Genomic DNA, 25,359 nt, shown 5'->3' on the forward strand with positions numbered 1-25,359 from the left:
TGACTAATAGCTCTTTGGGAATCACCTTGTTGGGATAAAATACTATTGCCAAACTGTGTTATTTTTGGTATTTTTCATATACTTAACTAAAGAAATTGAAATAAAATATATAGGGTAATATAACAGAGAGTTTTCCAGCATTGAATTTACCCTCACTGATGCAGAAAAAGATGACAAAACAACTGAGGACTTGTCACAAGTCAACTGAATGTACTACAGTTCACTAACACTACAAACTAGATATCCCAATGTAGACTCAAAATGACTACACTAGTATTTTAACAAAGCTCTACAACAGCTTATTTTATAAATTTAACCTTTATTTATACAGTAGTCCCAATAATACTCAATGTCTCAATTACAACAGAGACCTGCTTTCCACACAGCTTCAATGATACTGATCACCAAAACCTTCGTAACACTGTTGTATTCCACCTTAATGCCACTGACAATGCAAGCACCATACATTTCTTCCTTCCAAAAGCAGACTGTATAACAATATGTCTCCATGGCATAATTTCATATCTCAGTTAAGCCTGAAAAGCATCCTTTGAGCTCTTAATTATATGCTTAGAAAGAATCTAATCCCCAGTATGACTAAAGAGATTTCCTGTGCAAACATATTTTTATTGAAATTTGCATCCTCATTTCAGAGTCGTTTACAATGGCTGACAAGCCAGTCATTCTCAGAGAGGAAAATCACTGGAAACATCATAAAATGTTTTGTTTGCGCTGTTGATTTAATGGATGGGGAAATGACTATTTGTTTTCACTGCAGATCACTCACTGGTGGCACACGAAAAACCAGACACGCTCAATAGGTTTTCAGCAGGAGTCAGACTGGCAGCCGTAGGTCTGCTGCCCGAGGTCACCGCCACACTTAAGAGGTAACCTCATTTATAAGTGATGGAAACACCAACACAGTTGCACACGCATATAAAGACGCACGCAAACAACACTGCAAATTTCTGATGGACGGCTCTGCGCTAATGCACTCAGCATATCTCTGCTCTCAACCACGTTAACGTACCCTTTTTACACTTTGTAAACTAAGAGGTTTTCGTTCTGCAACCGTGGCAATTTAAACACCTCCTTCACATGCATCACAGTTAACAAAACCATGCAGATGTGCAAAATTGCTAATAAACTTCTCAGTGTTTTAATAATATAGCGATATCAATTAACTGTGCATGTGGAAGGAAGCATGTATGAAATGAATTTTTGTTTTTTTTTAATGGCGATTTTTCCACCCTTGGCATGCCCTGAAGCAATTCTGCCCACAGGTGCCCTTCCAGCACTAGAGCCCAGTGTGTGACTCATCACCTGTCCTGAAGTCATATGATGCACACAGCCCAACTTCGCCATTTAGAAGTTGCTGCGCTCTAAATACACCTAAATACACATCCTGATCACTTGTGCGCTCGCGCCCACTGCAAATTTCCAAGACAAACACGGACTTATTGCTGCGCAATAGTGTTTACTGTACATACTGCATTCAACGTGAGCCTAGAAAGTCATCAATCTCAGCTGGAGAGATAATACATGCTTTGTGACTCCACATCTGCTGCATGTGTGGCTTTCCCCTTGGACAACGACACACTTCAAAGATAACCTCGCAAGAACAATAACCGGACAAATATTAGTTTTGCTCTGTGAGGCTTATAGGAGGAGGATGTGGTTAAAATATACCTGCTGACATTTAATACACCGGTTTGTTATTTGTTGGTGTGCAGCAAAACAGACCTTAAGGATCTTTAATTAACTAATAAAAATGTTTTGTCATTAAATTGTTTCATAAATCACAAAATGGTGCCTATAAATCAAAGCTGTGTCAGGTTTTGAATTACAGCTCATTTTCAGAGTTTCATGATGTTTGCAATAAATATTTGGTTGTTTCATAAAGTTTTTGTACATTCTTAAAGACAGATTTCAAACATCTAGGCATTTCTGTTCAGCTGTTTTCAGCTAAAGTAATAGAGATATCCATATATTAAAATGCTTCTAAAGAAACAAAAACATGGTGATGTTTCAAGAGGAAACTCTAACTATATTTTACAGTTCTTTTTTAATCATAGCTCATCTTTTTAGTTGTTAATATTTGCTCACTAGGACAAAATTGTCACTGGTTAGGCCATGAAGGTTTTCTGGCTGCTGGTTTTATTTGTGCGTTGTGCACCCCACTGCATGTTCTCCACTGATTCTGTCCTCTGGTTCCTGCTCAGCACTCTCATCGTTTTTACAAATATAGACTTCCACGGATTAAAAATGCATGCAGAAAGAGTAGTAGTTGACCTTTTCTGTGGCTGGACATGTCCTGTCATGGAGAAAATACTTTTTAAGTACATGAGATTTCTTTTTATTGTAGCAGCACAAGCAGTGACTGGGGGTAAATTACCTGCAAGTCTGAGTGGCTTACACTGCATCTGGGCCTATTAATCCATCCATGCGAGAAGTGCAGTAGTGAAGGAGTGAAATACCATCAGTTTTGCATGTATATTGTCATGAATGAACTCAGGAAAAGGTGTGTTTTCAGCTACAATAATAATAATAATAATAATACAGATATCCATATATTAAGACGCTTCTAAATACACAGAAAAATGGTGATGTTTCAAGAGGTAACTCTAACTATATTTAACAGTTCTTTCATAACTATAGCTTGTGTTTTTAATATTTGCTCGCTAGGACAAAATTGTCACTGATTGGGCCATAAAAGTTTTCTGGCTGCCAGTTTTAAACTGCACGTTCTCCACTGATCCTGTCTTAGACAAACTGAAATTTTAATCTAATAACACCAGTTGTTAGTTCATAAATATCTGCACCAAATTGCATGGCAGTCCATCCATTAGTGGTTGAGACACTTCACTTAAAAATGCCACAAGGTGGCATTAGAGGAAAAGTCAGGAAACCTCAACCGTGCTATACAACTGTTGTTGTTTCTAGACGCTGACATTTTTATATGATAGAAGAGAAGTGGAACTAGACGATAAGTAATATGATCTAAAAAGTCCTTATGATTCATACACTGGTGAAATGAATCTCTTTGTTTCCCTTGTAATTTGTTTAATAGGTATTATTTTGGGATATTTTTGAAAGTCGTAATCCAAGCACCCAGCAGGTGAAGATTGCAATCCTTGGAGCTTAAGAAATGGCTAAAATGTCTTTAAGTTTCCTTTTATTCTATTAGTTTTTAAAAGAATGGCTTGCCTGCTTTTAGTTTCTTTTGATGTTGTTAAAGGATTTTCTTTTACATGATATCCAACTTAATTCCATAATTGGAACATCAAGCAAAACTTTAATACACATTTCATATTGATCTGAACAACTCTACACTTAGTCTCTTGATTAATGTGGAATAGAAATGCTGGTATAATCCTTAGTTAATGATACACCTTATCTGATAATCCTGCCTGATAAAGATTCACTTGGGAATACTCAGTAATCCTCAACAAGGAGGTCTTTAAGGTCATCTTTAGTCACTTGCTGAGTCACTTCAGAGCAGAAGCACAAGACTTTCACAAAAAACAAACAAACATAAAAGGCTATTGTTTCCATTCTAATCACTGATTGGATAAATGGTATACGGTAGGCCATGTGGAGCTGGGTGGTCAAGTTTCATCTGAGGGGAGCCTTGACTTTCAGATGCTACTAATAGGCAGAATCCTACATACTCTCAACCCCGTTTTAAAGATGAGCACGAGCTTTGGTTTCTTCAGTTCGTCATCACTTTTGTGGGAAAAGACGAGAGAGACGACAAAATCCGTAAACGCATCAGCAACTCACATCTAGACACATTAATTAAACCCTATTGTGAAGGAGAGTGAAGTATCATGTTTGCTGTTTAATGTAATGCTGCCAGTTAAATATCCTATCACGTTACACCACGGGCTTTTCTTCTCTTCTGTGAAAACAGCACGAGAGCCATTCGGTCACAAGGGGCAGCATTTTGCCTGCATTAGACTGGGAGATAGCCAGCTCACCACACTATTTAAAGCCCTTTCACAGGCAGTAGTGAGGAGAACGTCCAGATTGCTCAGCTCAGTAGCAGCATCTCACAGTTACAGTAAGTAATGTCTTTGATGTTGTCTTTAAGGTTTTGAGTTTGTGTGGGGACGAATTTAACATTTAATGACGATTAGATATGGAATATTTTACTCTTTAGAAAGTATGTAGAGTGCTGTTTCAATTGATTAAATATATGACTATATATATTTGATCTCTGGTTTTATTAGCAGCGGATATGGAAATGTCAGCTTTCCCACAAGCCTGCACACTTCATTATGTTCTTCGTCCATTAGAGTTCATTATTTATGTAACAATTAATACTGCAACATACAGAAGCTGTTTTTAATCCACTTGTTATTTCTCCACTCTCCAATCTACTCGTTATTTTTTAAGATAGTGTTAAAAATTCACCCTCTGAAGTAAACACAATTTGTGAGGGTAATGCTAGTCTATTCAGTTTAAATGTGAACAATGTGCACTCATGCAAGGATCTCCTTGTTAAAATTAAATATACCTCCCGCTTGTTTCCGGATTGTTTGGAAAATGTGTTTACCAGTGCCTATTAGTGCACTTCCTGAAAACCATCTGCAAACTAAATAAGCAAATCAATTAGAGAAACCAATGGCACTTATTTACCGCAGTTGCCTGGTAATGACAGGGAGGGGGATATGCAGTGGGGTCGTTATCTAAGTCGCCAAATTAGAAGGAAATGAGGTGATGCCGTCTTGGACTGTAATATGATGTTTTATCAGGACCACAGATCACAAGACATGAAATATCAATGACTTGTATGGTAGAGGTAATGGACTCAAGTATTCAGATCAGTGAAGGTAGTGCTGAAATATTGATGGGCGATCATGACTCATAATGCAAACTGCAAATCTGCCAATAAATGCAAATCCAAGTGTTGGATGTTTCGAGCATTACTTTACAACCCCCAGAATAAAAAGTCTTCATTAGCCTTCAATTTCATAAAGAGACTAGTTTAGTATGTTAGTAGCATCTTTCATTGATTAAGTGCATGCGATGTTACTTTAGTGCTTTAGTTAAACACAAATTATACTCATGTTGTTAAAAATCATCACAGGTGGTGTGACATGTTTTCCAGAAACAGTTGCATTTACAGTACTTTTATGTATGTAAAGAATTTAAACTAAACCTTTACCGTGATGTAAATATGCTTGCGCTTTGGAATACATGCTTTTTAAAAAATATTTGAATAATAAAAAAAAACAAAAACAAATGCAAGTAACGAATAGAAGACCATATTATTAAATATGATTAAATATGCATACATATGCTAAGTGTGTCTTAAGTACAGCATCTTAGACACTCATCCTTTCATCCACCCATTAGTCCGGCTTGAAGCTATCCCAGCAGCCAAAGGGCAAGAGGCCAGTCCATCACAGGCCTACGCGATTTAAGTGTTTATTTATTATTATATTGCTCTAATGATATATCAATAGCATACTAAGGGCATTATTAGTGTACCAAACTATACTAACTAAAAGCTGTAAATTAAATTAAACCCTATAAATAACCTATAAAAATTAACTCAGTGATCATTTTTGACTTGCTGATATTTGAAGTGGTGTCTTTATGTTTTAGTGCTTAAACTTTTGGATCAGGTTGTTACTGACTGAGCATTAGTCAGTGTGTATAAAACACCAACAAAATGTGCAAATCAAACAGTAAAACGTAGCTGCTGCTCTGACCCGAGGAACAACATCAGCGCACGGCAAATAACGTAGGTGAAGGAGATTTGCAGTGAAGATTCTCAATAGTAGTTTGCTCACCAGAAAAAAAATGCCATTTACTGTTTGGCCTTTCGATGGGACTGAAGGCAATAAAATTACAAGGTCTATCTCAATCTCACTCACCCAGGACCACGCGAGGACACCTGGGACTGGCTCAAACAAGCTGACCTGCAGCTGCGGAGGACATAATTGCTTTCTTCAAGTGCAGGGCTTCAACCCCCACCACAAAGACTCAACGGATGTGAATGCCCTTCTGGGTAAAGACAATGTCCTGTGCCCATGTCCCCTCTAAACATTAGAAGCCTGTGCATTAAGGTTTTATTTGCGCTATCTATCACATTACGCTCTAAGTTCTTCTAGCTTGCTAAGTAGGCTTGCTCATCTGTGGCTTGATTGAAATTATGGCATATTTCTATCTGTGTTTTCAATCTGCTGCTGTCATGTGCATCAGCTTGCACAGGTGTGAGCGCTGGGGTTCACATGCACACATGTCACTGCTTTCTTTGTTTTTATTAGGGCTCATGTCCACAGAGTCTCAGCTAAGTGATGAACTTCAGCAGGGATGTGGCACGGCAAAACAGTTGTTATACATATGTGATAGAGGATGACGATCCAGGCCTGGCAAATCGAAATATATTTGAGGTGAGGGGAAAAAACTTACTGAAAAAAATATGCATGTCTGTATAAAACGTTTTCAAAAACTTACATATTTCTGCCACAAGTATTCACAATATGAGAAGGTTTATGTAACTCGGATTAATCCCAGCCCAGTGTATCCTTAAGGAGGAGGTTAAGGAGGCCTAAACAATTCTAGTATTACATAATAATAATATTACATGAGTTTTCAACGAATTGGATTGTAAAGTCTGTTTTTATACAAAACTAACAAATGGCCGTTATATCATACTCCAGTGATTATATCAGAAGGCACACAAGAATAGTTTGAAATGCCTTCTAGCATAGTGTGTTCTTTGGTAAAACACACTTTGAACAAACTGGAAAGCAGAAAAATCAACTGTTCTGTATTCTTTGTGTTATATTACTCTATATAATATCATCTAGTTGGCTGAGAAGGGTGACCTAGCTCTCCTGGAGAACCTAGTGAAGAAGAGCCCAGAGGTCCTCAGTGAAAAAGATGAATGTGGAGCCAGTCCCCTTCATCACGCTGCTGCAGGGGGACACATCACCCTCATTCAATTCATCTCCACTGTCACAGATGCACAGGGTAAGTGCACCTAAGTCATCGATCACAAGACGCAACACAACATGTTTTGTGACTCGGCGTAATTTCATTTCTAAAGTTACTGCATGGAAGAGGGACATTATTTTTGCATATTATATCTGATACATACGCATACGAACCTTTCTGCATATGCTCTTGTATCGTCTCTTAGTCCTGAACAGCTGTGATGAGCAGGGCAATGTGCCCCTTCACTGGGCAGTGGAGAGGAACAAGGCAGAGAGCTGCAAGGCTCTTTTGGACCTGGGGGCTAACCCCAACATCCTCAACACTGCCCTCCTGTCCCCCCTGCACTTGGCTGTCAGCCATGGACACAGCAACCTGGTGGGGGTGAGAAGGCTGATACGGCACAGTTGATGTAATAATTTAAAGGACAGGAAGTGTGTTTTTCTCTTGAATTCCTGTAGTCAACAAGGTCAACGCAGAGCATTCTAGCACTTTATTATACAGCACTCAACTAAGGGTGTAAATCCCCTGTGATGTGATTAAATGTAATTTCTGTGTATGTTATTATATTTAGATGCAAATAGTTAAAGGTAGGTAAACTACAATAAACAGTAAAAAAAAATTGTTGTTTTTTTGCAGGAATTAAAGTAAATTTAAGTAGTGTGATAATTTTAATTACAGTATAAACAAATTTTAAAAAATTTAGCTGGTAATTTAGTCAAATAACAAACAATATTTTCCCACATTACATCTTATGTACTGTACTTTTTGGGGCATTGTGGAATGGCTAAACCTTGTCTTTTTGTGTCTTTATTTAATCTTTATTACGTTGATGTGCTTGATGGATTTTCTATTATTCAATTGCCCGTTTTTACTTATGCTGTACTTTAATTAGTTACTGTTTTTATATCTCTTTCATGAAGGTGCTGTTGTCCTACAGCAGTACAGACTGCAATCTAAAGGGAGACCTTGGAAACACCCCACTGATGCTGGCTTGTTCCCTTAATAACTGTGAGGCTCTTAGCATGTTGGTATGTACGAGGCTCCACATTGTACCGCGTACCTACACCTTACTGCAAATGATAACTGTGAACTCATCATGTAGCTTCCTTTTGCTGCAGCTTTGCTTCTGACAAAAGACCATGTCTCTTTGTTTTGCCTTCTCATCCATTCATATATCCATCAAAGTTAAAGCATGGAGCAAAGCTTTGCCAACAGAACAAGCTTGGCCATTTCGCCATGCACGCTGCTGCCTTCGCAGGTGCGAAGAAAGCCATGGAAGTCATTCTCAAGGCTGGTATGATGAAAGAAAAATGCTATCATCAAAAACTCAAAGTGCTGACAGCAATGAAAATGTTTTTTACAAGGCCAAGCAGCATATTAAGCTGGTAGATTACCCCCCCCCCCTCCAGATAAGCACTTGGGGTATTTTCTGTAGGCTAGACATCACAAATGATAGTATGTTTATCCACAGTGGGAGGTCTGTTTGGTAACTTTGGTGCTTTTGGACAAAGTTTAGCAAGACCTTAAAATATTTAGGACATTTGTGTGCTGTCTTTTTTTTTTTTTTTTGCACAGCCCATGTTAAATATACACATTACTCATTACATCTGCCTGCCAAAAACAAAACAAGAAAGCCACTAAAAGTCAAAGACGGAGTTGGTCATAAGAAACTGCCATTATGGACATTTTCACTGCATTTCACGTTCAAGATATAAAAACAATTTATTGAATTCTGTCCTGACAGGAGAGGAGTTAGGCCACTCGGCTGTGTGCCACATGAACTATTTAGACAAGACCAAGAGCAGCCCCCTGCATCTGGCTGTACGTGGTGGGAATATCGAGACCATCCGCCTCTGCATTGCTACTGGAGCCAAAGTTGACCAGCAACAGGTACTTCTATTATAAAAGATAACAAGATGTAAATCACTACATGGCCTTTTCATAAACCGTCTCAAAAAGACTGGGCATACATTCATTTGATTTTCACCACTGTTTTTACCTACTACTCAGAATTCCATAGCCAGATCACACATTTTGGTTTTCACTCCTACTCTGCCAGATTTGCATTGCTTTTTAAACAAACCTGGATTCCAACACTTGTAAAACACGTTGTCACCAGAGGGTCGCCTTCTTTGTACTGTTAGAACCCGTCAGTCTTATCACACCCATCTGGGAGTGATCGTTATGTCTTGCCCTGGGCTAGTGGCCAGAGCTACATCAGCAGTAGCGAGTACAGTAATAGCTTCGGTTGGCCAAATTGATACAAATTACATCCACTTACACTGTGAAGCTGAGTGGAGTGATCACTGGCCTCCTCCTGCCAGTCCTGGTTATCTCATTAAAGGCTTGTGTTACAGTCCCCAGTGTTCAGCCAAGAAGTCTGGGACTTACTTTGCTAATGTTACACAGAGGAAACTTGCAGGATTTCTTTGTGTGAATCACGCATGAGTATACTTATTCATATTCTGTTTGTGCCAGTTTACATCGCTGCAGGTTTATAAAAATCTCCGCAGGGTTTCTGTATGCAGCAGACATAACTGTGTGTGATGAACTTGTAAATTTGCATCATATTCCGCATTCATCACTTGTAATGTATCCATGTTTGTCGGACTCTAGAACGACAGGTCTACACCGCTTCATTTGGCCTGCACCCAGGGTGCTCTTGAGGTCATCAAACTGATGCTGTCTTCTGTTGAGCGAGTTGAAGATATCATCAATCTCACTGATGGTGCATGTCAGACCCCTCTACACAGGTGGGTCTCTCCTTGTCATTCATTTCCGATGCGGAAATTAGTGCACGGAACAATCCCCCCAGTGTATTTAATCAAATAATTAATCATTAAGGAGAATATACTCAGTATAAACTAAATCAATACTGATCAAGTAAATTTCATTTGACCAGATTCTTTAAGTCTAATGTTTTACATTGTACTTATGTAACAAAATTACATAGAACATTTAAATCGATTCAGATTATTTAAAGTCAGCATTTGGGGCATAAATATTTTTTGAGTGTGTTGATAAAACTTAATAATGCAGCTGCATGTGGTTATGTAGACTTTGTAGGCTGATAGTAGCCATCACAAACTGTCAAAGATGGGCATAGGCATCATAACCACACTCAGTGAGGGGTAGAAACCAAAGGCGCTCGGCCAGAAGACTGTGACAGCAACTTCTTTGCAAATTGCTTTTCTGTAGAATTCAAAATTGGTGCCTTTTTGAAATGCAAATTTCATTGTTGACAAAATGCAAAGCATCCTGACCATGCTGACCCGTGAGAGAGCAGAGAGTTGCTGAGACTCCAGAATGGAAAATAAACAATATCTTATTAACTGTATCTCAGCATTCAATTTTAAATTAATCTCCATAGACAAGAGCACATATATATTCTGTTCCTTGTGCTGAACAGTCAGTGACCGAGAGCACAAAAGGGCAAGTTTCCACTATTTCCTAATTCTAGTTCATAATTTTATTGGTGGACATTGTTTTAATTAAAATGATCTTTGTTGCGATACCAATGAAGTTGTGTAGATATGCAATATTGCAATTGCTACTCATTTGCTTGCTCATGCTATATAAAGACCACTTTATCTGCATCATATCAACAGTAAAACACATCTGCAAACAAGATAATTAGATATAAACTCCTTATGCTTGGCAACGACAAGCCTGAGGAAAGCGATAATGATATAATTACATAATAAAGATTTGCTTCCCATCCACATAGATTTTATCTAAAAGCTATTTGTGTTGGCACTGACAGTAGCAGAACAAAGGACAAAGGTCCTCCCTCTGTGTTTTCATTCTTATTTGGACGCCATTGCTGTGATGTAGAGTAAAATAATACCACAAAAGGCCTTTTAAGCACAATAGAAATATGTCGTCTGGTATCTGGATGATCAAGTATACTTCAGTCCATCATTTAGTTGTGGGGGAAATCATCCACATAAGTCTCTTTCTTAATGGAGAACACAAACACTTAGTCATTAAAGTGTGTCAACAAAGGGAAGCCGTACAACCCTGAAGATAAAAGTGTGACAATAAAGGGAAATCTGGCTATTATGTTGCCGAATGAGAACTAAATCATCCTCACTGCTTATCTGACAGCATGAGTAAGACCTTGACTCACAAAGTAGTGCGCTGAACGGCTGGTTTACAACAACTGTGTTTACTTTTCCAGGGCAACAATATTTGATCACACGGAGCTGGCGGAGTACCTAATTTCTCTGGTAAATAAGACACACATGAATACACACAAATGCCACGCAGCTGTTACACACATGACATGTCCGGTTTTATTATCAGATACAGTGGGGCAAAAAAGTATTTAGTCAGCCACCGATTGTGCAAGTTCCCCCACCTAAAATGATGACAGAGGTCAGTAATTTGCACCAGAGGTACACTTCAACTGTGAGAGACAGAATGTGAAAAAAAAATCCATGAATCCACATGGTAGGATTTGTAAAGAATTTATTCGTAAATCAGGGTGGAAAATAAGTATTTGGTCAATAACAAAAATACAACTCAATACTTTGTTGGCAATAACAGAGGTCAAACGTTTACTATAGGTCTTTACCAGGTTTGCACACACAGTAGCTGGTATTTTGGCCCATTCCTCCATGCAGATCTTCTCGAGAGCAGTGATGTTTTGGGGCTGTCGCCGAGCAACACGGACTTTCAACTCCCGCCACAGATTTTCTATGGGGTTGAGGTCTGGAGACTGGCTAGGCCACTCCAGGACTTTCAAATGCTTCTTACGGAGCCACTCCTTTGTTGCCCGGGCGGTGTGTTTTGGATCATTGTCATGTTGGAAGACCCAGCCTCGTTTCATCTTCAAAGTTCTCACTGATGGAAGGAGGTTTTGGCTCAAAATCTCACGATACATGGCCCCATTCATTCTGTCCTTAACACGGATCAGTCGTCCTGTCCCCTTGGCAGAAAAACAGCCCCATAGCATGATGTTTCCACCCCCATGCTTCACAGTAGGTATGGTGTTCTTGGGATGCAACTCAGTATTCTTCTTCCTCCAAACACGACGAGTTGAGTTTATACCAAAAAGTTCTACTTTGGTTTCATCTGACCACATGACATTCTCCCAATCCTCTGCTGTATCATCCATGTGCTCTCTGGCAAACTTCAGACGGGCCTGGACATGCACTGGCTTCAGCAGCGGAACACGTCTGGCACTGCGGGATTTGATTCCCTGCCGTTGTAGTGTGTTACTGATGGTGACCTTTGTTACTTTGGTCCCAGCTCTCTGCAGGTCATTCACCAGGTCCCCCTGTGTGGTTCTGGGATCTTTGCTCACCGTTCTCATGATCATTTTGACCCCACGGGATGAGATCTTGTGTGGAGCCCCAGATCGAGGGAGATTATCAGTGGTCTTGTATGTCTTCCATTTTCTGATGATTGCTCCCACAGTTGATTTTTTCACACCAAGCTGCTTGCCTATTGTAGATTCACTCTTCCCAGTCTGATGCAGGTCTACAATACTTTTCCTGGTGTCCTTCGAAAGCTCTTTGGTCTTGGCCATGGCGGAGTTTGGAGTCTGACTGTTTGAGGCTGTGGACAGGTGTCTTTTATACAGATGATGAGTTCAAACAGGTGCCATTCATACAGGTAACGAGTGGGGGACAGAAAAGCTTCTTACAGAAGACGTTACAGGTCTGTGAGAGCCAGAGATTTTCCTTGTTTGAGGTGACCAAATACTTATTTTCCACCCTGATTTACGAATAAATTCTTTACAAATCCTACCATGTGAATTCATGGATTTTTTTTTCACATTCTGTCTCTCACAGTTGAAGTGTACCTCTGGTGCAAATTACTGACCTCTGTCATCATTTTAAGTGGGGGAACTTGCACAATCGGTGGCTGACTAAATACTTTTTTGCCCCACTGCATTTTCTGATTGATTTTTTATCCTTCGGTGCATCAAACCGACACAAACATTATAAAAACAGCAGTCCCCCCCCACATATGCTGAAATCTAAAAGGCAAATAAACTGTGAATCTCTATTCACTGCAGGTTGGATTTCAATTAGTAAAATCTTCCACTCGACTATGTTTGTTCCCATTGCTACAATCAAACAATATTTGCTATTTTAAATACACTCCTGAGTAAATATTACAGGTGCTGCCCATTGCTTGTGGACCACCTGTCACCATCTGTTGCACTTTGATGGTTCTAATAGAATGGTGTTGCTAGGTAGGAAGCGTAGTCCAAGTTTATTTCAAGTCTACTCTTTTAGATGCGGCAAGCAGTAGATGAACCTTAGTGTGTTTATCTCAAAAACTATAAAACTATAAAACAGTGGTCTGCACGGGGTGTGGTTCATGAAATGTTTATTTCGTTTAGGTGCTATTTTAGTTCCCCGTCTAAAAACGTTTTTCTCGCTATGGCACATGTGCATACTGTATATTTGTGGAAATCTCAGATAGAGGTGTGCAAAAGCAGGTTCTCGTGTTTACCCTAACTATAGAGCCCTGCTCAATTTGTAAGTTTGCTCACTTCCAAAGAAATGAACCATGTCTAATTTTTATGGTAGTTTCATTCTACTCTGGAATGATACTACTAGTATCAGCCAGAAATCCAAAACACACATTACATAAACGTTATGAACTGATTTGGATGTCAGCATTGATCGCCAAACAAAACATGACATAGTATGGAAAGACTGGCTGCCAGGTTTGCACACATCTCAGGAGGCATTTTGGCCCACTCCTCTTTATAGAAACTCTCCATGGCCTTATTCTTCTTAAGCCACTCCTTTGTTGCTTGGTCGTTTGTTTGATGGGTTGATGACCTATCATCAATCCATCTTTGATGTTCTGGCTGAGGGACGGAGGTTCATGGCCCGGTCCATTTGTCCGTCAATGCAGTTAAATTGTCCTGTACCCTTGGCAGAAAAACCAAAGCATAATGCTTCCACCTCCGTGCTTGACTGTGATGTTCTTTGAGTCATACTCAGCATTTCTCCTCCTCCAAACATGGTGTTTATAGTTGATGGCATAGAGCTCGAATTTGTTTTCATCTGACAACACCACTTTCAATCACTAGAAAACTTAAAACGAGGCCATTCATGTAGCTTCTCGAGCAGGGGGACCTTGCAGGTAGTGTGTTACCGTTGATGTTTTTGGTGACTGTGGTCCCAGCTCCCTTTAGATCATTAACCAGTCCCTGATCCAGCACCTTTCTCGTGATCATCCTCACCCCACGAGGCAAGATCTTGCATGCAGTTACAGACCAAGGGTGACTGATGGTTATTTTATATTTCTCCCTTTTCTGAATAATAGCACTGATGGTTTTGTGGCCCATTCAGCCTTGTGCAGGTCTACAATCTTGTCCCTGATATCCTTTGGCAGCTGTTTGGTCTTGTCTATGTTGGTGGAGAAGCTGAAATGGAAGAAAGTAATTCTGTGGAGAGTTGTGCTCTATATACATAACGCATTCAGGAGTATCCGTAATTGTTGGATTGCTGGATTGATTTATTGTTGTTTTTGTGCCAGATGGGTGGCACACAGCCAATCGTATTGCACTCAGTTAGATTCAAATCAATTTATATCTTTTATGTTACTTGTTTGTTCTTGAGTTTTGGTTGATAGTTTGCCTCTCTCAATTAAAATGAGACTACCATCATTTCTTTGTAATTTACTTCATTTAAAATTCAGCATGGGATCAAATTGTTTCCCCACTGTTTACTTCTTCTGCTATCATTACAAAATATCACCTGTTGGTCTGATTTGGTGAAGCTAAGTTAATGAAATTTGTTTAAAAGGACTTTTAAATGTGTTCGCTGATCCTCTTAAAACTGAGAATACTGTGGGGGTGTATTCATTGCTAATGTGCACACAATGCTTTTCATTTGTGTGCTAAAATTAAAGAGGTAACTTTAAAGCTGTAATGCATTCTATCTTCAGGGTGCAGACATTAACAGCACCGACTGCAAGGGAAACTCTCCTTTGCTGCTGGCTACGAGCTGTGGAGCATGGAAAACTGTGGCTCTGCTGCTGTCAAAAGGTGAGCTAAAGTAAATGACTTCTCCACCAGTAGTGCTCATATAATTTGCCTGATAATAAAGGTTGTAAACACTTATGCAAATGTTAATGATTTTTTTAGGAGCCAACGTTAACGTGAGAGACAAATGTGGCTGTAACTTTCTCCACCTGGCCATTCTGCAGCCAAAGGGCCTGAAAAACCTCCCGGAAGAAGTACTGCAGGTACTGCCAATCTATGGCGTTATTTTTGTGCCACTATTCTGAGCGCACGTAAAAAAGGTTTGCAGGTGCAAGTGTTGCATTTTGAGGAGAAATTTATTTTGAGCAAAGAAAAGCTGAATTTGAGTGAACAAAATTCATTGCTGCATGCAAAAAATGTATATCCGTGTTTGCTATTATCCATATACACACGCACAATAGCAGCCCCTCTCGCTCAGTTTTTGTATTTGCGCTCGCAATGTGTCGCTCACGCTCTCAACATTTCTGCCCGTGCACGCTCAACTCTTTCTGTACACCGTTATATTTGTGCCACAAAACCAGCCAATCACAGACTTGGATGCAAAAAAATCTGATTGGCTGTTTTTGTCTCCAATCAGCTCGAAAGGACGAAATGCAATATCCCAGAATCCATTTCGTCCAAAGCTCAAACGAGGCAGTGGCGGAAGAACACAGAGTGGCGGAGTTTGAAATATTACTCTTTCTGGGACACAAAATAAACTTTTAAGATATTTTCATGTTAGAATGTAGCTGTGTGAACTTCAAATATCTGCTCGATTTATCAAGACATCACATATTTGCATAAGTGCTCCAACGTTTTCGGAGATGCCTGTTACCCACCAGCTGACCGGGTGGGAACTCGGGTTAAACATAATATATAAGGCTGAACTGACAAAAAAATCACCGACTACACCACCAGGTATTATTGGAAAAACCATAAAGCCTTTGAACGAAAACAAACGCTGTTGTGACAGTGATGTACACTGTTTTGTTGGTATATATGTATGATTTGTATCACCTTCATGTTTCCAGCTTTACAGCTGTGGCTCCAGCAAACATCAGCTGATACTAGAAATTAATTTTAAATAAATTCTAACAACAGCTGATCAATTTTGAACGTGCTGCTGTTGTTGTTTAGCGCAACATCCGCTGGTTTCCTGTTTCTGGCGCAAAGTGGGAGATAAACAAACGAGAGACGATCAGCTGATCATTGATCAGTTTCATGATTGAAGTAGCAACAGGAGAGGGAGGGAGAGAGAATGAGGAGAGAAGAGGCAGCTAAGACACAGAATAACTCCAGCTTTGTGTCTTTTTTATTCTCGCTGAAGTCTTTTCCCCTCAATACGGATGTATTGTAATTGGTCCAGCCCAGAGTTGATTATTACCAGTTAGCTAATCCACCACCTTTCATTGTTTATACCATTACAAAAACAAACAAACTAACATAAAAATGAAAAATCACCATTGGCCCACCGGGCAAATGCCGGGTAAATGCCCAATGGCCAGTCCAGGTATTCGGTCAGCTGGTGGGTAACAGGCATCTCCAAAAACGTTAGAGCACTTATGCAAATATGTGATGTCTTGATAAATCGAGCAGATATTAGAAGTTTACACAGCACCATTCTCGCATGAAAATATCTTAAAAGTTTATTTTGTGACCCACAAAGAGTAATATTTCAAACTCCGCCACTCTGTGTTCCTCCGCCACTGCCTCGTTTGAGTTTTGGACGAAATGGATTCTGGGATATTGCATTTCGTCATTTCGAGCTGGTTGGAGACGAAGACAGCCAATCAGATTTTTTTTGCATCCAAGTCTGTGATTGGCTGGTTTTGTGGCACAAATATAACGGTGTACAGAACGAGTTGAGCGCGCACGGGCTGAAATGTTGAGAGCGCGAGCGACACGTTGCGAGCGAGCGCAAGTGCAAAAACTGAGCGAGAGGGGCTGCTATTGTGCGTGTGTATATGGATAATAGCAAACACGGATATACATTTTTTGCATGCAGCAATGAATTTTGTTCACTCAAATTCAGCTTTTCTTCGCTCAAAATAAATTTCTCCTCAAAATGCAACACTTGCACCTGCAAACCTTTTTTACGTGCGCTCAGAATAGTGGCACAAAAATAACGCCATACCAATCAGTCGGTAGCTTATTAAATGCACTGAATGCTGCTTAAACAAAAATGTCATTAAGTGGCTGGAATCTAATTACTGCACTGTCCTTGATCAGCTTGCCTGGAGCCTTCAAAAGTTGCGTGCTTTCAAAGCCAGCTGATCGAAGTTCATTACACTCTCGCCAAAGCCATATAGTCCTTTAAACACTGTGAGCTTTTTCCTGAAGCTACATCACTGTTAAAGACATAAAGACAGACAGTGTGAGAATAGCAGATCACAATAATTTTGTAGTTTCTGTTCGAGTATGGATAACTGTCAATTTTGTCATGTGCATAAAATATAGCATTTCAATTTTTTGCATTGCTTAGTATGCACGTGTTGGCCACTTTGTTAGGTACAGTTTCTAGATTCAACAAGGTGCTGGAAACATTCACCAGAGATCTGGGTCCATATTGACATGACAGCATTACACAGTTTCCGCAGATCTGCTCCCTTCCTCTCACAAATTCTCGACTCTACCATCAAAATACTGCGGAAGAAATTGATATTCATTAGATGTTTTTTCACTCTTCTCTTGTCCAATTTTTGTTGAGCCTGTGTAAATTATATCCTCAGTTTCCTGTGCTTAGCTGACAGGAGTGGGACCCGATGTGGTCCTCTGCTGCTGTAGCTCACCTGCTTGAAGGCTCAACACAAACATACCTCACTTGTAACAAATGATTATTTGAGTTATTGTCACCTTCCTATCATCTCAAAGAAGTCTAGCTATTCTCCTCTGACCTCTGCCATCAACATGGCATTTTCTCTCAGAGAACTGTCATTCACCAGATATTTTCTCTCTTCTCTGTAAAACCTAGAGATGCTTGTGCGGGGAAAATCCCAGTAGTTCATCTGTCTCTGAAACACTCAAACCAGCCCGCCTGGCACCAAAAAACTCATTCAAAATCACTTAAATCACATTTCTTCCCCATTTCTGATGCTTAGTTTGAACTTCAGCAGGTTACCTTGGTCATGTCTACATGACTGAATGTGCTGAGTTGTTGCTATGTGGTTGGCTGATTAGATATGTCGAATAATAAGCAGCTGAACAGGTGTACCTAAGTGGTCGCCTGTGATTGTACAGTAAGAATGAAGTAGATGTGTTCATAATGCATTGGATTTTAGCTCAACAGTGTGAAGGCACTTTTAAGCTGTGAGGATAACGATGGCTGCACCCCACTCCACTACGCCTGCAGACTGGGAATCCACGACTCAGTGAAGAACATGCTGGGCCTCTCGGGGCAACTTGGACTCGCATGCAAGTCCAAGGACAAGAAGTCTGCCCTGCACTTCGCTGCTCAGTAAGACTTAACATAGCATAGATTTTCACTCAGTTACACAAACTTTGGAAATGGATTTGTTCAAACAAATGCAAAGTCATGGCTGTTGAAATTAATCAGATGATATTGACCACTGTATGATGGATGATGTGTAGCATATAAATCATTTCTGTTTGTTAATTTCAAGTACAATTTTTAGCTGTAATATCACCTAGTGCTGTGTGCCAGTGTAACTCCAGTGTTATTGTAAAACACTATATGCAGCTGTTACATCCACACAGAATTTCAAAGGTAGCTATCCATCCATCTGTCCATGCATGTATAAATAAGTATTGGCCTCTTTCCTGCTTTCTTAGCGTTTTGCATATTTGTCACGCTTACATGTTTCAGGTCATCAAGCAAATTTTAATACTAGACAAAGATCATTTGAGTAAATACAAAATGCAGTTTTTAAATAATGATTTTTTTATTAAGGGAAAGAAAAAAGGTATCCAAACCTGTACTGTGAAAAAGTAATTTTCCTCTAAACCTAATAACTGGATGTCTGTGAAGGTTCTCAGTCATCCAGGTCATCGTAGTCAAAGGAGCTTGCTAAGAAAAGCATCTGGACTTTTCTTTGCAAGCTCCTTTGACTAATAACTGGATGTGCAAGAACTGCAAGAACTGTCTTTCACATCACTGTGGAGGAATTTTGGATCACTCTTTTTTACAGACCTTTTTTAATTCAGTCGCATTGGACACTACCAGCGCCTCGTTTAACTGTGGGTATGATGTTCTTTTTATCAAGTGCAGTATTCATTTTACATATGGGACAAAAACTTTCCAAGAAGTTCATCTTCTGTCTCGTCAGTCCTCAAATAGTCTGGGGGATCACCAAGATGTTTTTTGGCAAATGTGAGACGAGCGTTTGTGTTATTTTTGGTTAGCAGTGGTTTTCACCTTTGAAACCTTTTGCCCAATCTTATTGTTGAATCATGAACTCTGACCCTAACTTAGGCAAGTGAGATCTTCAGTTCTTTAGTTGTTGTTTTGGATTCTTATCTGACCTCCTGGATGAGTAATCACTGCACCCTTGGAGTAATTCTATTAGGCTAGGCACTCCTGGGAAGATCACCCAGTGTTCCAGGTTTTCTCCATTTGATTGGCTTTGTATTCCTTTCCAAACTGAAGAAGTCAGTGACTTTGTTTCTTGTCTGTTCTTGAGTTTCCTTGGATCGTAGCATGATATGTTGCTTTTTGAGATCACTTTGTCAGACAGGCTCTCTTTAAGTGATGATTTGATTCACTAGTTCTGGCAATAATCAGTCCTGTGTGTAGTTAGGACAATTACTCTTTCCACACAGGGCCAGTTTGGTTTGGATAACTCCCCCCCCCCACACACACACACACACACCTAATAATTGAAATTATCATTTAAAAAGTGCATTTTGTATTTATTCAGGTTATCATTCTCTAATATTTACATTTGTCTTATGATCTGGAACTAAACATAAGCAAAAAACTAAGAAACTTGGAAGGATGGAAATTCTTGTTGGCAGTGTATGTCCATTTGATTTGTAGTCAATCAAATGGACAGACGGATAATAAAACACCATTCCTTACTGTTCAGCTGTATAAAACCTCAATACATTCATGCCCCTAAAAGCTTTTAGAAGATTAATTCAAGTAACATACCTTAAATATTATGTAGTGACCCAAAGGAGCTGTCACAGGAACAGCATTTAATTAGTGAGCCACATGTGAACAAAATGTTACTGACAGTGTTTAATGGGTGGATTTTCAACATTATTATTATAGATTTTTCTATCATGAACACCCATTTCATTAGAACTAGAGGGCAGATGAAGGCCATGCTATGATATCATACCTTAACTCTTACAGAAGCCTCATTCTCTAGACAATACTGCTGACCTGCTTAAAAGGTTCAGAGACAACAAAACATAATCTCCCAACTAAATATGTCACTTCTACTTTGTTCTTCTTACCGCTCCTAGCATTTTAAGCCTTTATTGCTACCTAGCCTACAGCCACAGATTCAAACCTGCAACAGTTGCCATGAGTGTCTTACAATAAAATTGTCTACAGGTATGGAGCTCTACCATTTCCCGACAATACAGTGATTTTACTTTTTTTTTTAAGGTATGGCCGCATCAATACATGTCACCGATTATTAGAGTCCATTACTGACTCTCGTCTGCTAAATGAAGGCGATGAGCGTGGCCTGACTCCACTCCATCTGGCCTCAAAAGAGGGACACACAAAAGTGGTGCAACTGTTGCTGCGCAAAGGAGCTCTCTTCCACAGGTAAAGCCAAACACACGTTGTGTGCACGGAAGCATGTACATGTGCAAGCATAAAAAATACACTGCTCAAAAACATTAAAGGAACGTGATGGTTTGAGTGATCGTTTTTTACAGTATACTAACCTGTAGAGAAATGTCCTGTTGACAGTGATTACAAGGGCTGGACTTGTCTGCACCACGCTGCTTCTGAAGGATACACACAAACGATGGATATCCTACTGGCAGCCAATCTCAAGCTGCTGGATAAAACAGATGAGGATGGGGTATTGCTTCCTGTTACTCCAAAACAATTTCACTGTGATCTGTGATATTTATTCTTGAACTAATTAATTTGTCCTGGCGATTTTTATACTAGGGTTATTTTTCCAGTTTAAACGTTAAAACACAAATAATTGCCATTCACTCCGAATAAGTCATCCGCCCCACACTGTAATGAATCTGAGAAGGTGTGTTCTGTTGTACTGACAGAACTCGGCACTCCACATCGCAGCGAGAGGTGGACACGTGGCTGCGGTCAGGCTGTTGCTGGCCAGGGGGGCGGAGATCATCTTAAACAAGAACCACACTTCATTCCTCCATGAGGCTTTGCAAAATGGGAGAAAAGACGTGGTCAATGCTGTAATTGACTGTGAAAGGTATTTTGTCAATAAAAAAACAAATAGAGCATATTAAAGAGCAAAAAGCTTAAATAATTTTTTCATTTATCCGTGCAATATTTAACTCTTTCTTGGATCTGTAAAAACTATGAATCTCCCAAATGTCAGCTACTGATTAGTGGGTTTGTGACAATGAATTTTTTCAGATAGCCCAATCTAATTAGTGAAAGAGGTAGGATAGATTTCTCAAGCTATAAGGGAGCATTTAATCCTCAAGTGACAAACTCACAATCATCAATCACTATTAGGAGTCATGCCATGCCACACAATAAAATGTGGGTAGTAGTGTGAATTGCTATCTGCAGCTGCCTGCAATGTGCCACTGAGAAATATTAAAGTGACTCTACAATCCAGTGGTTATAGTCGTGTCTGTGATCTTATTATTTTTTCTTGCAGGTGTGCTGAAGCTGTAAGTCTGTTCAATCCCGAAAGTAGTCAGCGATGCCCCATACTAGACATGATTGAGTTTCTGCCTGAAACTTACAAGGTTTGCTGCTGGCAAAATAAAGAAATAATAAAATAAAATAAAATCCATGTCATAAATCACTGTATACGGTCATCATAACTCACATCTTTCAGCATTTTTGTGTTGTGTGATCTGTTGTTACTTACTAAAGATTTAATTCCTCGTCACTGTGCCGCTTCTGTCAACAGCATCTTTTGGACCGCAACATGAGGGAATCTGATGATGACCACAACAGCCCCGATTACCACGTAATCACACAAAACACGCATTAAACATATTGTTTGAAACACTGATCGGGAAAAAGATTAAACAACTCTTTTTGTGGCCTAGATTGAATATGACTTCAAATGGCTCCAAGCTCCGATTGAAGTGAATGGGCAGATTTACAATGGGAATAAGGTTCAGCCACTGGCCGCTCTCAACGTAAGCAAACCTTTTTGTTACTATTTTAACAGCTTCAGAATCCAAATGTTGTACTTCCACATGATTCACAAGCACTCAAGCTCTATTTCTGTCATGCATCAGCATCTAATGAGGCTCTGTAGACTTCACCACTTGCCTTGATAACTTATGGGATCAGGATTGGCCTGTCCCTCCTCAGGGGCAGTGATGACACTTCCTCTATTAATCATTGGAAAGTGACAGTGACAACTACTACGCAGTGTGTGGCCTATTCAGAAATGTTTTTGATTTCTCTACATAGTTTAGTGACGATGACACTTTTATAACGACGTTCATTGTGCCTTTTTCCCCCACTCTCTTCCTGCCTTGAAAAATCACAAAAGAACATTCAAGCATCCCTGCTATGATGCCACCACCAGCACTCTGCCCTTAGCACTCATCAGGAATCAAACTTGTCTGATTGGTTGTTGGCAAACAAATAATAGGCTTCTCCTCTGTTCTTGCTACAACCTCCATGTGTTGTTAACATGGTTTCACCATTACAGACATTCAGCCCACCCTTATCGATATAAATATTGTGAACTAAAAGCTTTTGAGTATGTTACAAGAGAACAGGTCAAGAGAAACACTAGCTGTAGCCTCTAAAATGGCCAAAAAACAGTTCACCTCTGCAAAACATTTTCATCAGGAAACAGAAAATTGCCACCTCCATAAAGGTTGGACATATTATTACAGTGTTACATCTGCATCAATTTCAGCTCGTTGTGCTACCTAAATTGCCAGCAGAGGGTAGTTCAAGCGGGGTTTAATCTGCATGCAAATGTTCACAAATTTGGTGAGTGGCCAAGTCTACCGAGACCTAATAACAGCTTGTGGCAAATCACTGAGGCCAAGATACATTGTGCAATCTTTCCTCCAGTCCTCCGCACAGCAGCCACCCCTTCTTTATCTCGATAGCTTCGCACTATTTGGAAAATTACGACATCTTTCTGTAAATGTTTTAAAAAAATACAGCACCAGTTTACTCCTGCTGATGTCATCGTTTGTTAGGCCGTCAATAACTTGCTGTCAATAAAGAACAGTCAGGGTCAAGAGTCAAGTTTCTCACTGTCTCCGCCCTAAACCCAAACAACAGAGCGGTGGAGCTGGACTATTTCCAGCGCAACCCCTTTGGTTCTGCAGTGAGTACCACTGCTTGTGCAAAATGTGCTGTGTGTACTGACTGTGGGTCATTATTCTGTTACACCTCCTGCAGGCGATGGTGCAGTACAACCGCATCGAGCTCCTCAACCATCCCGTCTGCAAAAAGTATCTGGCAATGAAGTGGTGAGTATTCAGGAGGACTTGGCCCATGACCCATATTTATTTTTACAGATTTATTCACCCTAGTCCAGCTCCAGTTAACATTTTACCTTGACCGTTGGTCCATGGTGTCCTCTGTTTTGTCCACAGGGTTGCTTATGGGAGCATAGCTCATGTGCTCAACATGTTTCTCTATCTGTTGGGCTTGCTGCCCTTAACTCACCTTATAGTGACTCTGAGACCCTCCGTGAACACTAGTGACACGGGCGAGCACAATATCATCATGGTTCCAGTATCTTTCACAGAGGTACTAATGGCTGTTGTGATGAGTAATAATGACTCTGACAGCATTATGAGGAAATTGTGATTGAAAACAAATGATCTGTCATTCAAATTACTAGAAAAATACATCTTTACAAATGTGCCATTCAAAGTACGTCTCAACATTTGTTTCACAGCAACGTGTGTCCTTGTCCTTCTGCATGGTGATGGTATTGGTTATGAATATCTACTCGATAGGAAAGGAAGTGGTGCAGATATCACAGCAGGTACTGTCCTCTTATGGAAGTGTCATTACCTCACATAAAACATGTGCCCATAAATCTGTGCAGCACTGGGTCTGTGTGGACACACAGGCAATCAAGTGTGATGAATGCGTGCCCCCAGATTTAGATTTACAGCCCCTACTGAATAGCAAAAAGTCAGAATGTCACCTCCATGCTTAAGCTTAGCTGTTAAATTTGAAAAAAAACCCTGATTTTATTCATCTCGTTGCTTCAAAGCGCTGGAAATACTTCATGGATTACTCCAACCAGAGCGACTGGATTTCAGCCATCTTCTCTATACTGTTCGTCGTCCCCCTCATGATCAATGCAGAGGGTTCTTTACACTGGCAAGCGGGGGCCATAGCAGTTTTAAATTCCTGGGTTGGATTTCTCCTTTATCTCCAGAGGTACTATTCACTCTGACTTAAATCCTCCACTTTCTCATAAAGTTGAGGTCACCAACCTGTTTATTCTCCTGATTCCTCAGGTTTGAGGGAGTTGGCATCTATGTTGTGATGTTCGGGGAGATTATGAAGACACTGGTCCGTATTGTATTGCTGTTCTTCTACCTGATGTTGGCTTTCAGTTTGGCCTTCCATGCCCTGATGCTCAATCAGGTATTAAAAGAACTCAGTGATGCATATAACCATACAATTCCTGCAGGATGAAAGGGTATCATCAGATTTTCAAAATTTTGCATGTATATCAATGATCTCCAGAGGATTCCTTCAGTAACACGCAGACCTTTTTAATAACATCAGGTCACAATTTTTGTAAGAACAGTCCCCTCACCCTTTCTTGTACCATCACACACACCTTAGAAAGCCACCAGAACGCTGTGTTCATGCACCACTGCATATTTTATTGACATGGCTGCTAAAGTCACCTAACTTTAAAACTTCACTGTTGTTCAAAGTTTAGGCCTGCACAAAACACTTGTGGGGATAGAACAATTCTTTAGTGTCCAGGCTGGGTACAGAAATGATTAAAACCTAGGCCATCTGGATGTCTGTTATAATAAAGTGTTTATTGCTAACATGCAATCACACGTTGCTGTTCTTTTTGTATCATTAGAGGGAGTTTAACAGCGTGCCGCTCTCTGTGGTACAAACCTTTGTGATGATGGTCGGGGAACTGAACTACCAGAACAACTTCCTGGATGAGTATCTGAATCATCGACTACCTTTTGGTATCCTGACATACTTCATTTTTGTGGTCTTTGTTCTGTTCATGCCAATCCTGCTCGTGAACCTGATGGTAAGCACACCCTGATCCCCAGCTGCATCTTAAAGTAGTTTATGTGGCTAT

At 40.0% G+C, this 25,359-nt stretch overlaps 1 protein-coding gene across 3 annotated transcripts in view; it reads left to right on the plus strand.

Moving 5' to 3' along the window:
• The window catches only part of trpa1b (transient receptor potential cation channel, subfamily A, member 1b), a 46,134-nt gene that overhangs the window by 18,808 nt on the left and 1,967 nt on the right, over nucleotides 1-25,359 (plus strand). The window contains exons 2-27 of one of the 3 annotated variants that reach the window (XM_026179466.1): nucleotides 779-887; nucleotides 3,914-4,063; nucleotides 5,890-6,019; nucleotides 6,279-6,404; nucleotides 6,825-6,987; nucleotides 7,157-7,332; nucleotides 7,872-7,979; nucleotides 8,137-8,245; nucleotides 8,696-8,841; nucleotides 9,568-9,704; nucleotides 11,132-11,180; nucleotides 14,869-14,968; nucleotides 15,068-15,168; nucleotides 18,223-18,398; nucleotides 20,517-20,681; nucleotides 20,829-20,943; nucleotides 21,149-21,315; nucleotides 21,733-21,823; nucleotides 21,991-22,050; nucleotides 22,133-22,225; nucleotides 23,460-23,530; nucleotides 23,657-23,813; nucleotides 23,965-24,054; nucleotides 24,289-24,458; nucleotides 24,539-24,668; nucleotides 25,126-25,308. In XM_026179466.1, the coding sequence (XP_026035251.1) occupies nucleotides 6,309-6,404; nucleotides 6,825-6,987; nucleotides 7,157-7,332; nucleotides 7,872-7,979; nucleotides 8,137-8,245; nucleotides 8,696-8,841; nucleotides 9,568-9,704; nucleotides 11,132-11,180; nucleotides 14,869-14,968; nucleotides 15,068-15,168; nucleotides 18,223-18,398; nucleotides 20,517-20,681; nucleotides 20,829-20,943; nucleotides 21,149-21,315; nucleotides 21,733-21,823; nucleotides 21,991-22,050; nucleotides 22,133-22,225; nucleotides 23,460-23,530; nucleotides 23,657-23,813; nucleotides 23,965-24,054; nucleotides 24,289-24,458; nucleotides 24,539-24,668; nucleotides 25,126-25,308 (2,853 nt within the window). In that variant the 5' untranslated portion in view covers nucleotides 779-887; nucleotides 3,914-4,063; nucleotides 5,890-6,019; nucleotides 6,279-6,308. The remainder of the gene's footprint in view (nucleotides 1-778; nucleotides 888-3,913; nucleotides 4,064-5,889; nucleotides 6,020-6,278; nucleotides 6,405-6,824; nucleotides 6,988-7,156; nucleotides 7,333-7,871; nucleotides 7,980-8,136; nucleotides 8,246-8,695; nucleotides 8,842-9,567; nucleotides 9,705-11,131; nucleotides 11,181-14,868; nucleotides 14,969-15,067; nucleotides 15,169-18,222; nucleotides 18,399-20,516; nucleotides 20,682-20,828; nucleotides 20,944-21,148; nucleotides 21,316-21,732; nucleotides 21,824-21,990; nucleotides 22,051-22,132; nucleotides 22,226-23,459; nucleotides 23,531-23,656; nucleotides 23,814-23,964; nucleotides 24,055-24,288; nucleotides 24,459-24,538; nucleotides 24,669-25,125; nucleotides 25,309-25,359) is intronic. The other 2 variants (XM_026179468.1, XM_026179467.1) reach the window with 2 other exon arrangements.

Source organism: Astatotilapia calliptera, chromosome 9, assembly GCF_900246225.1.
Source record: "Astatotilapia calliptera chromosome 9, fAstCal1.2, whole genome shotgun sequence".
Lineage (NCBI taxonomy): Eukaryota > Metazoa > Chordata > Actinopteri > Cichliformes > Cichlidae > Astatotilapia > Astatotilapia calliptera.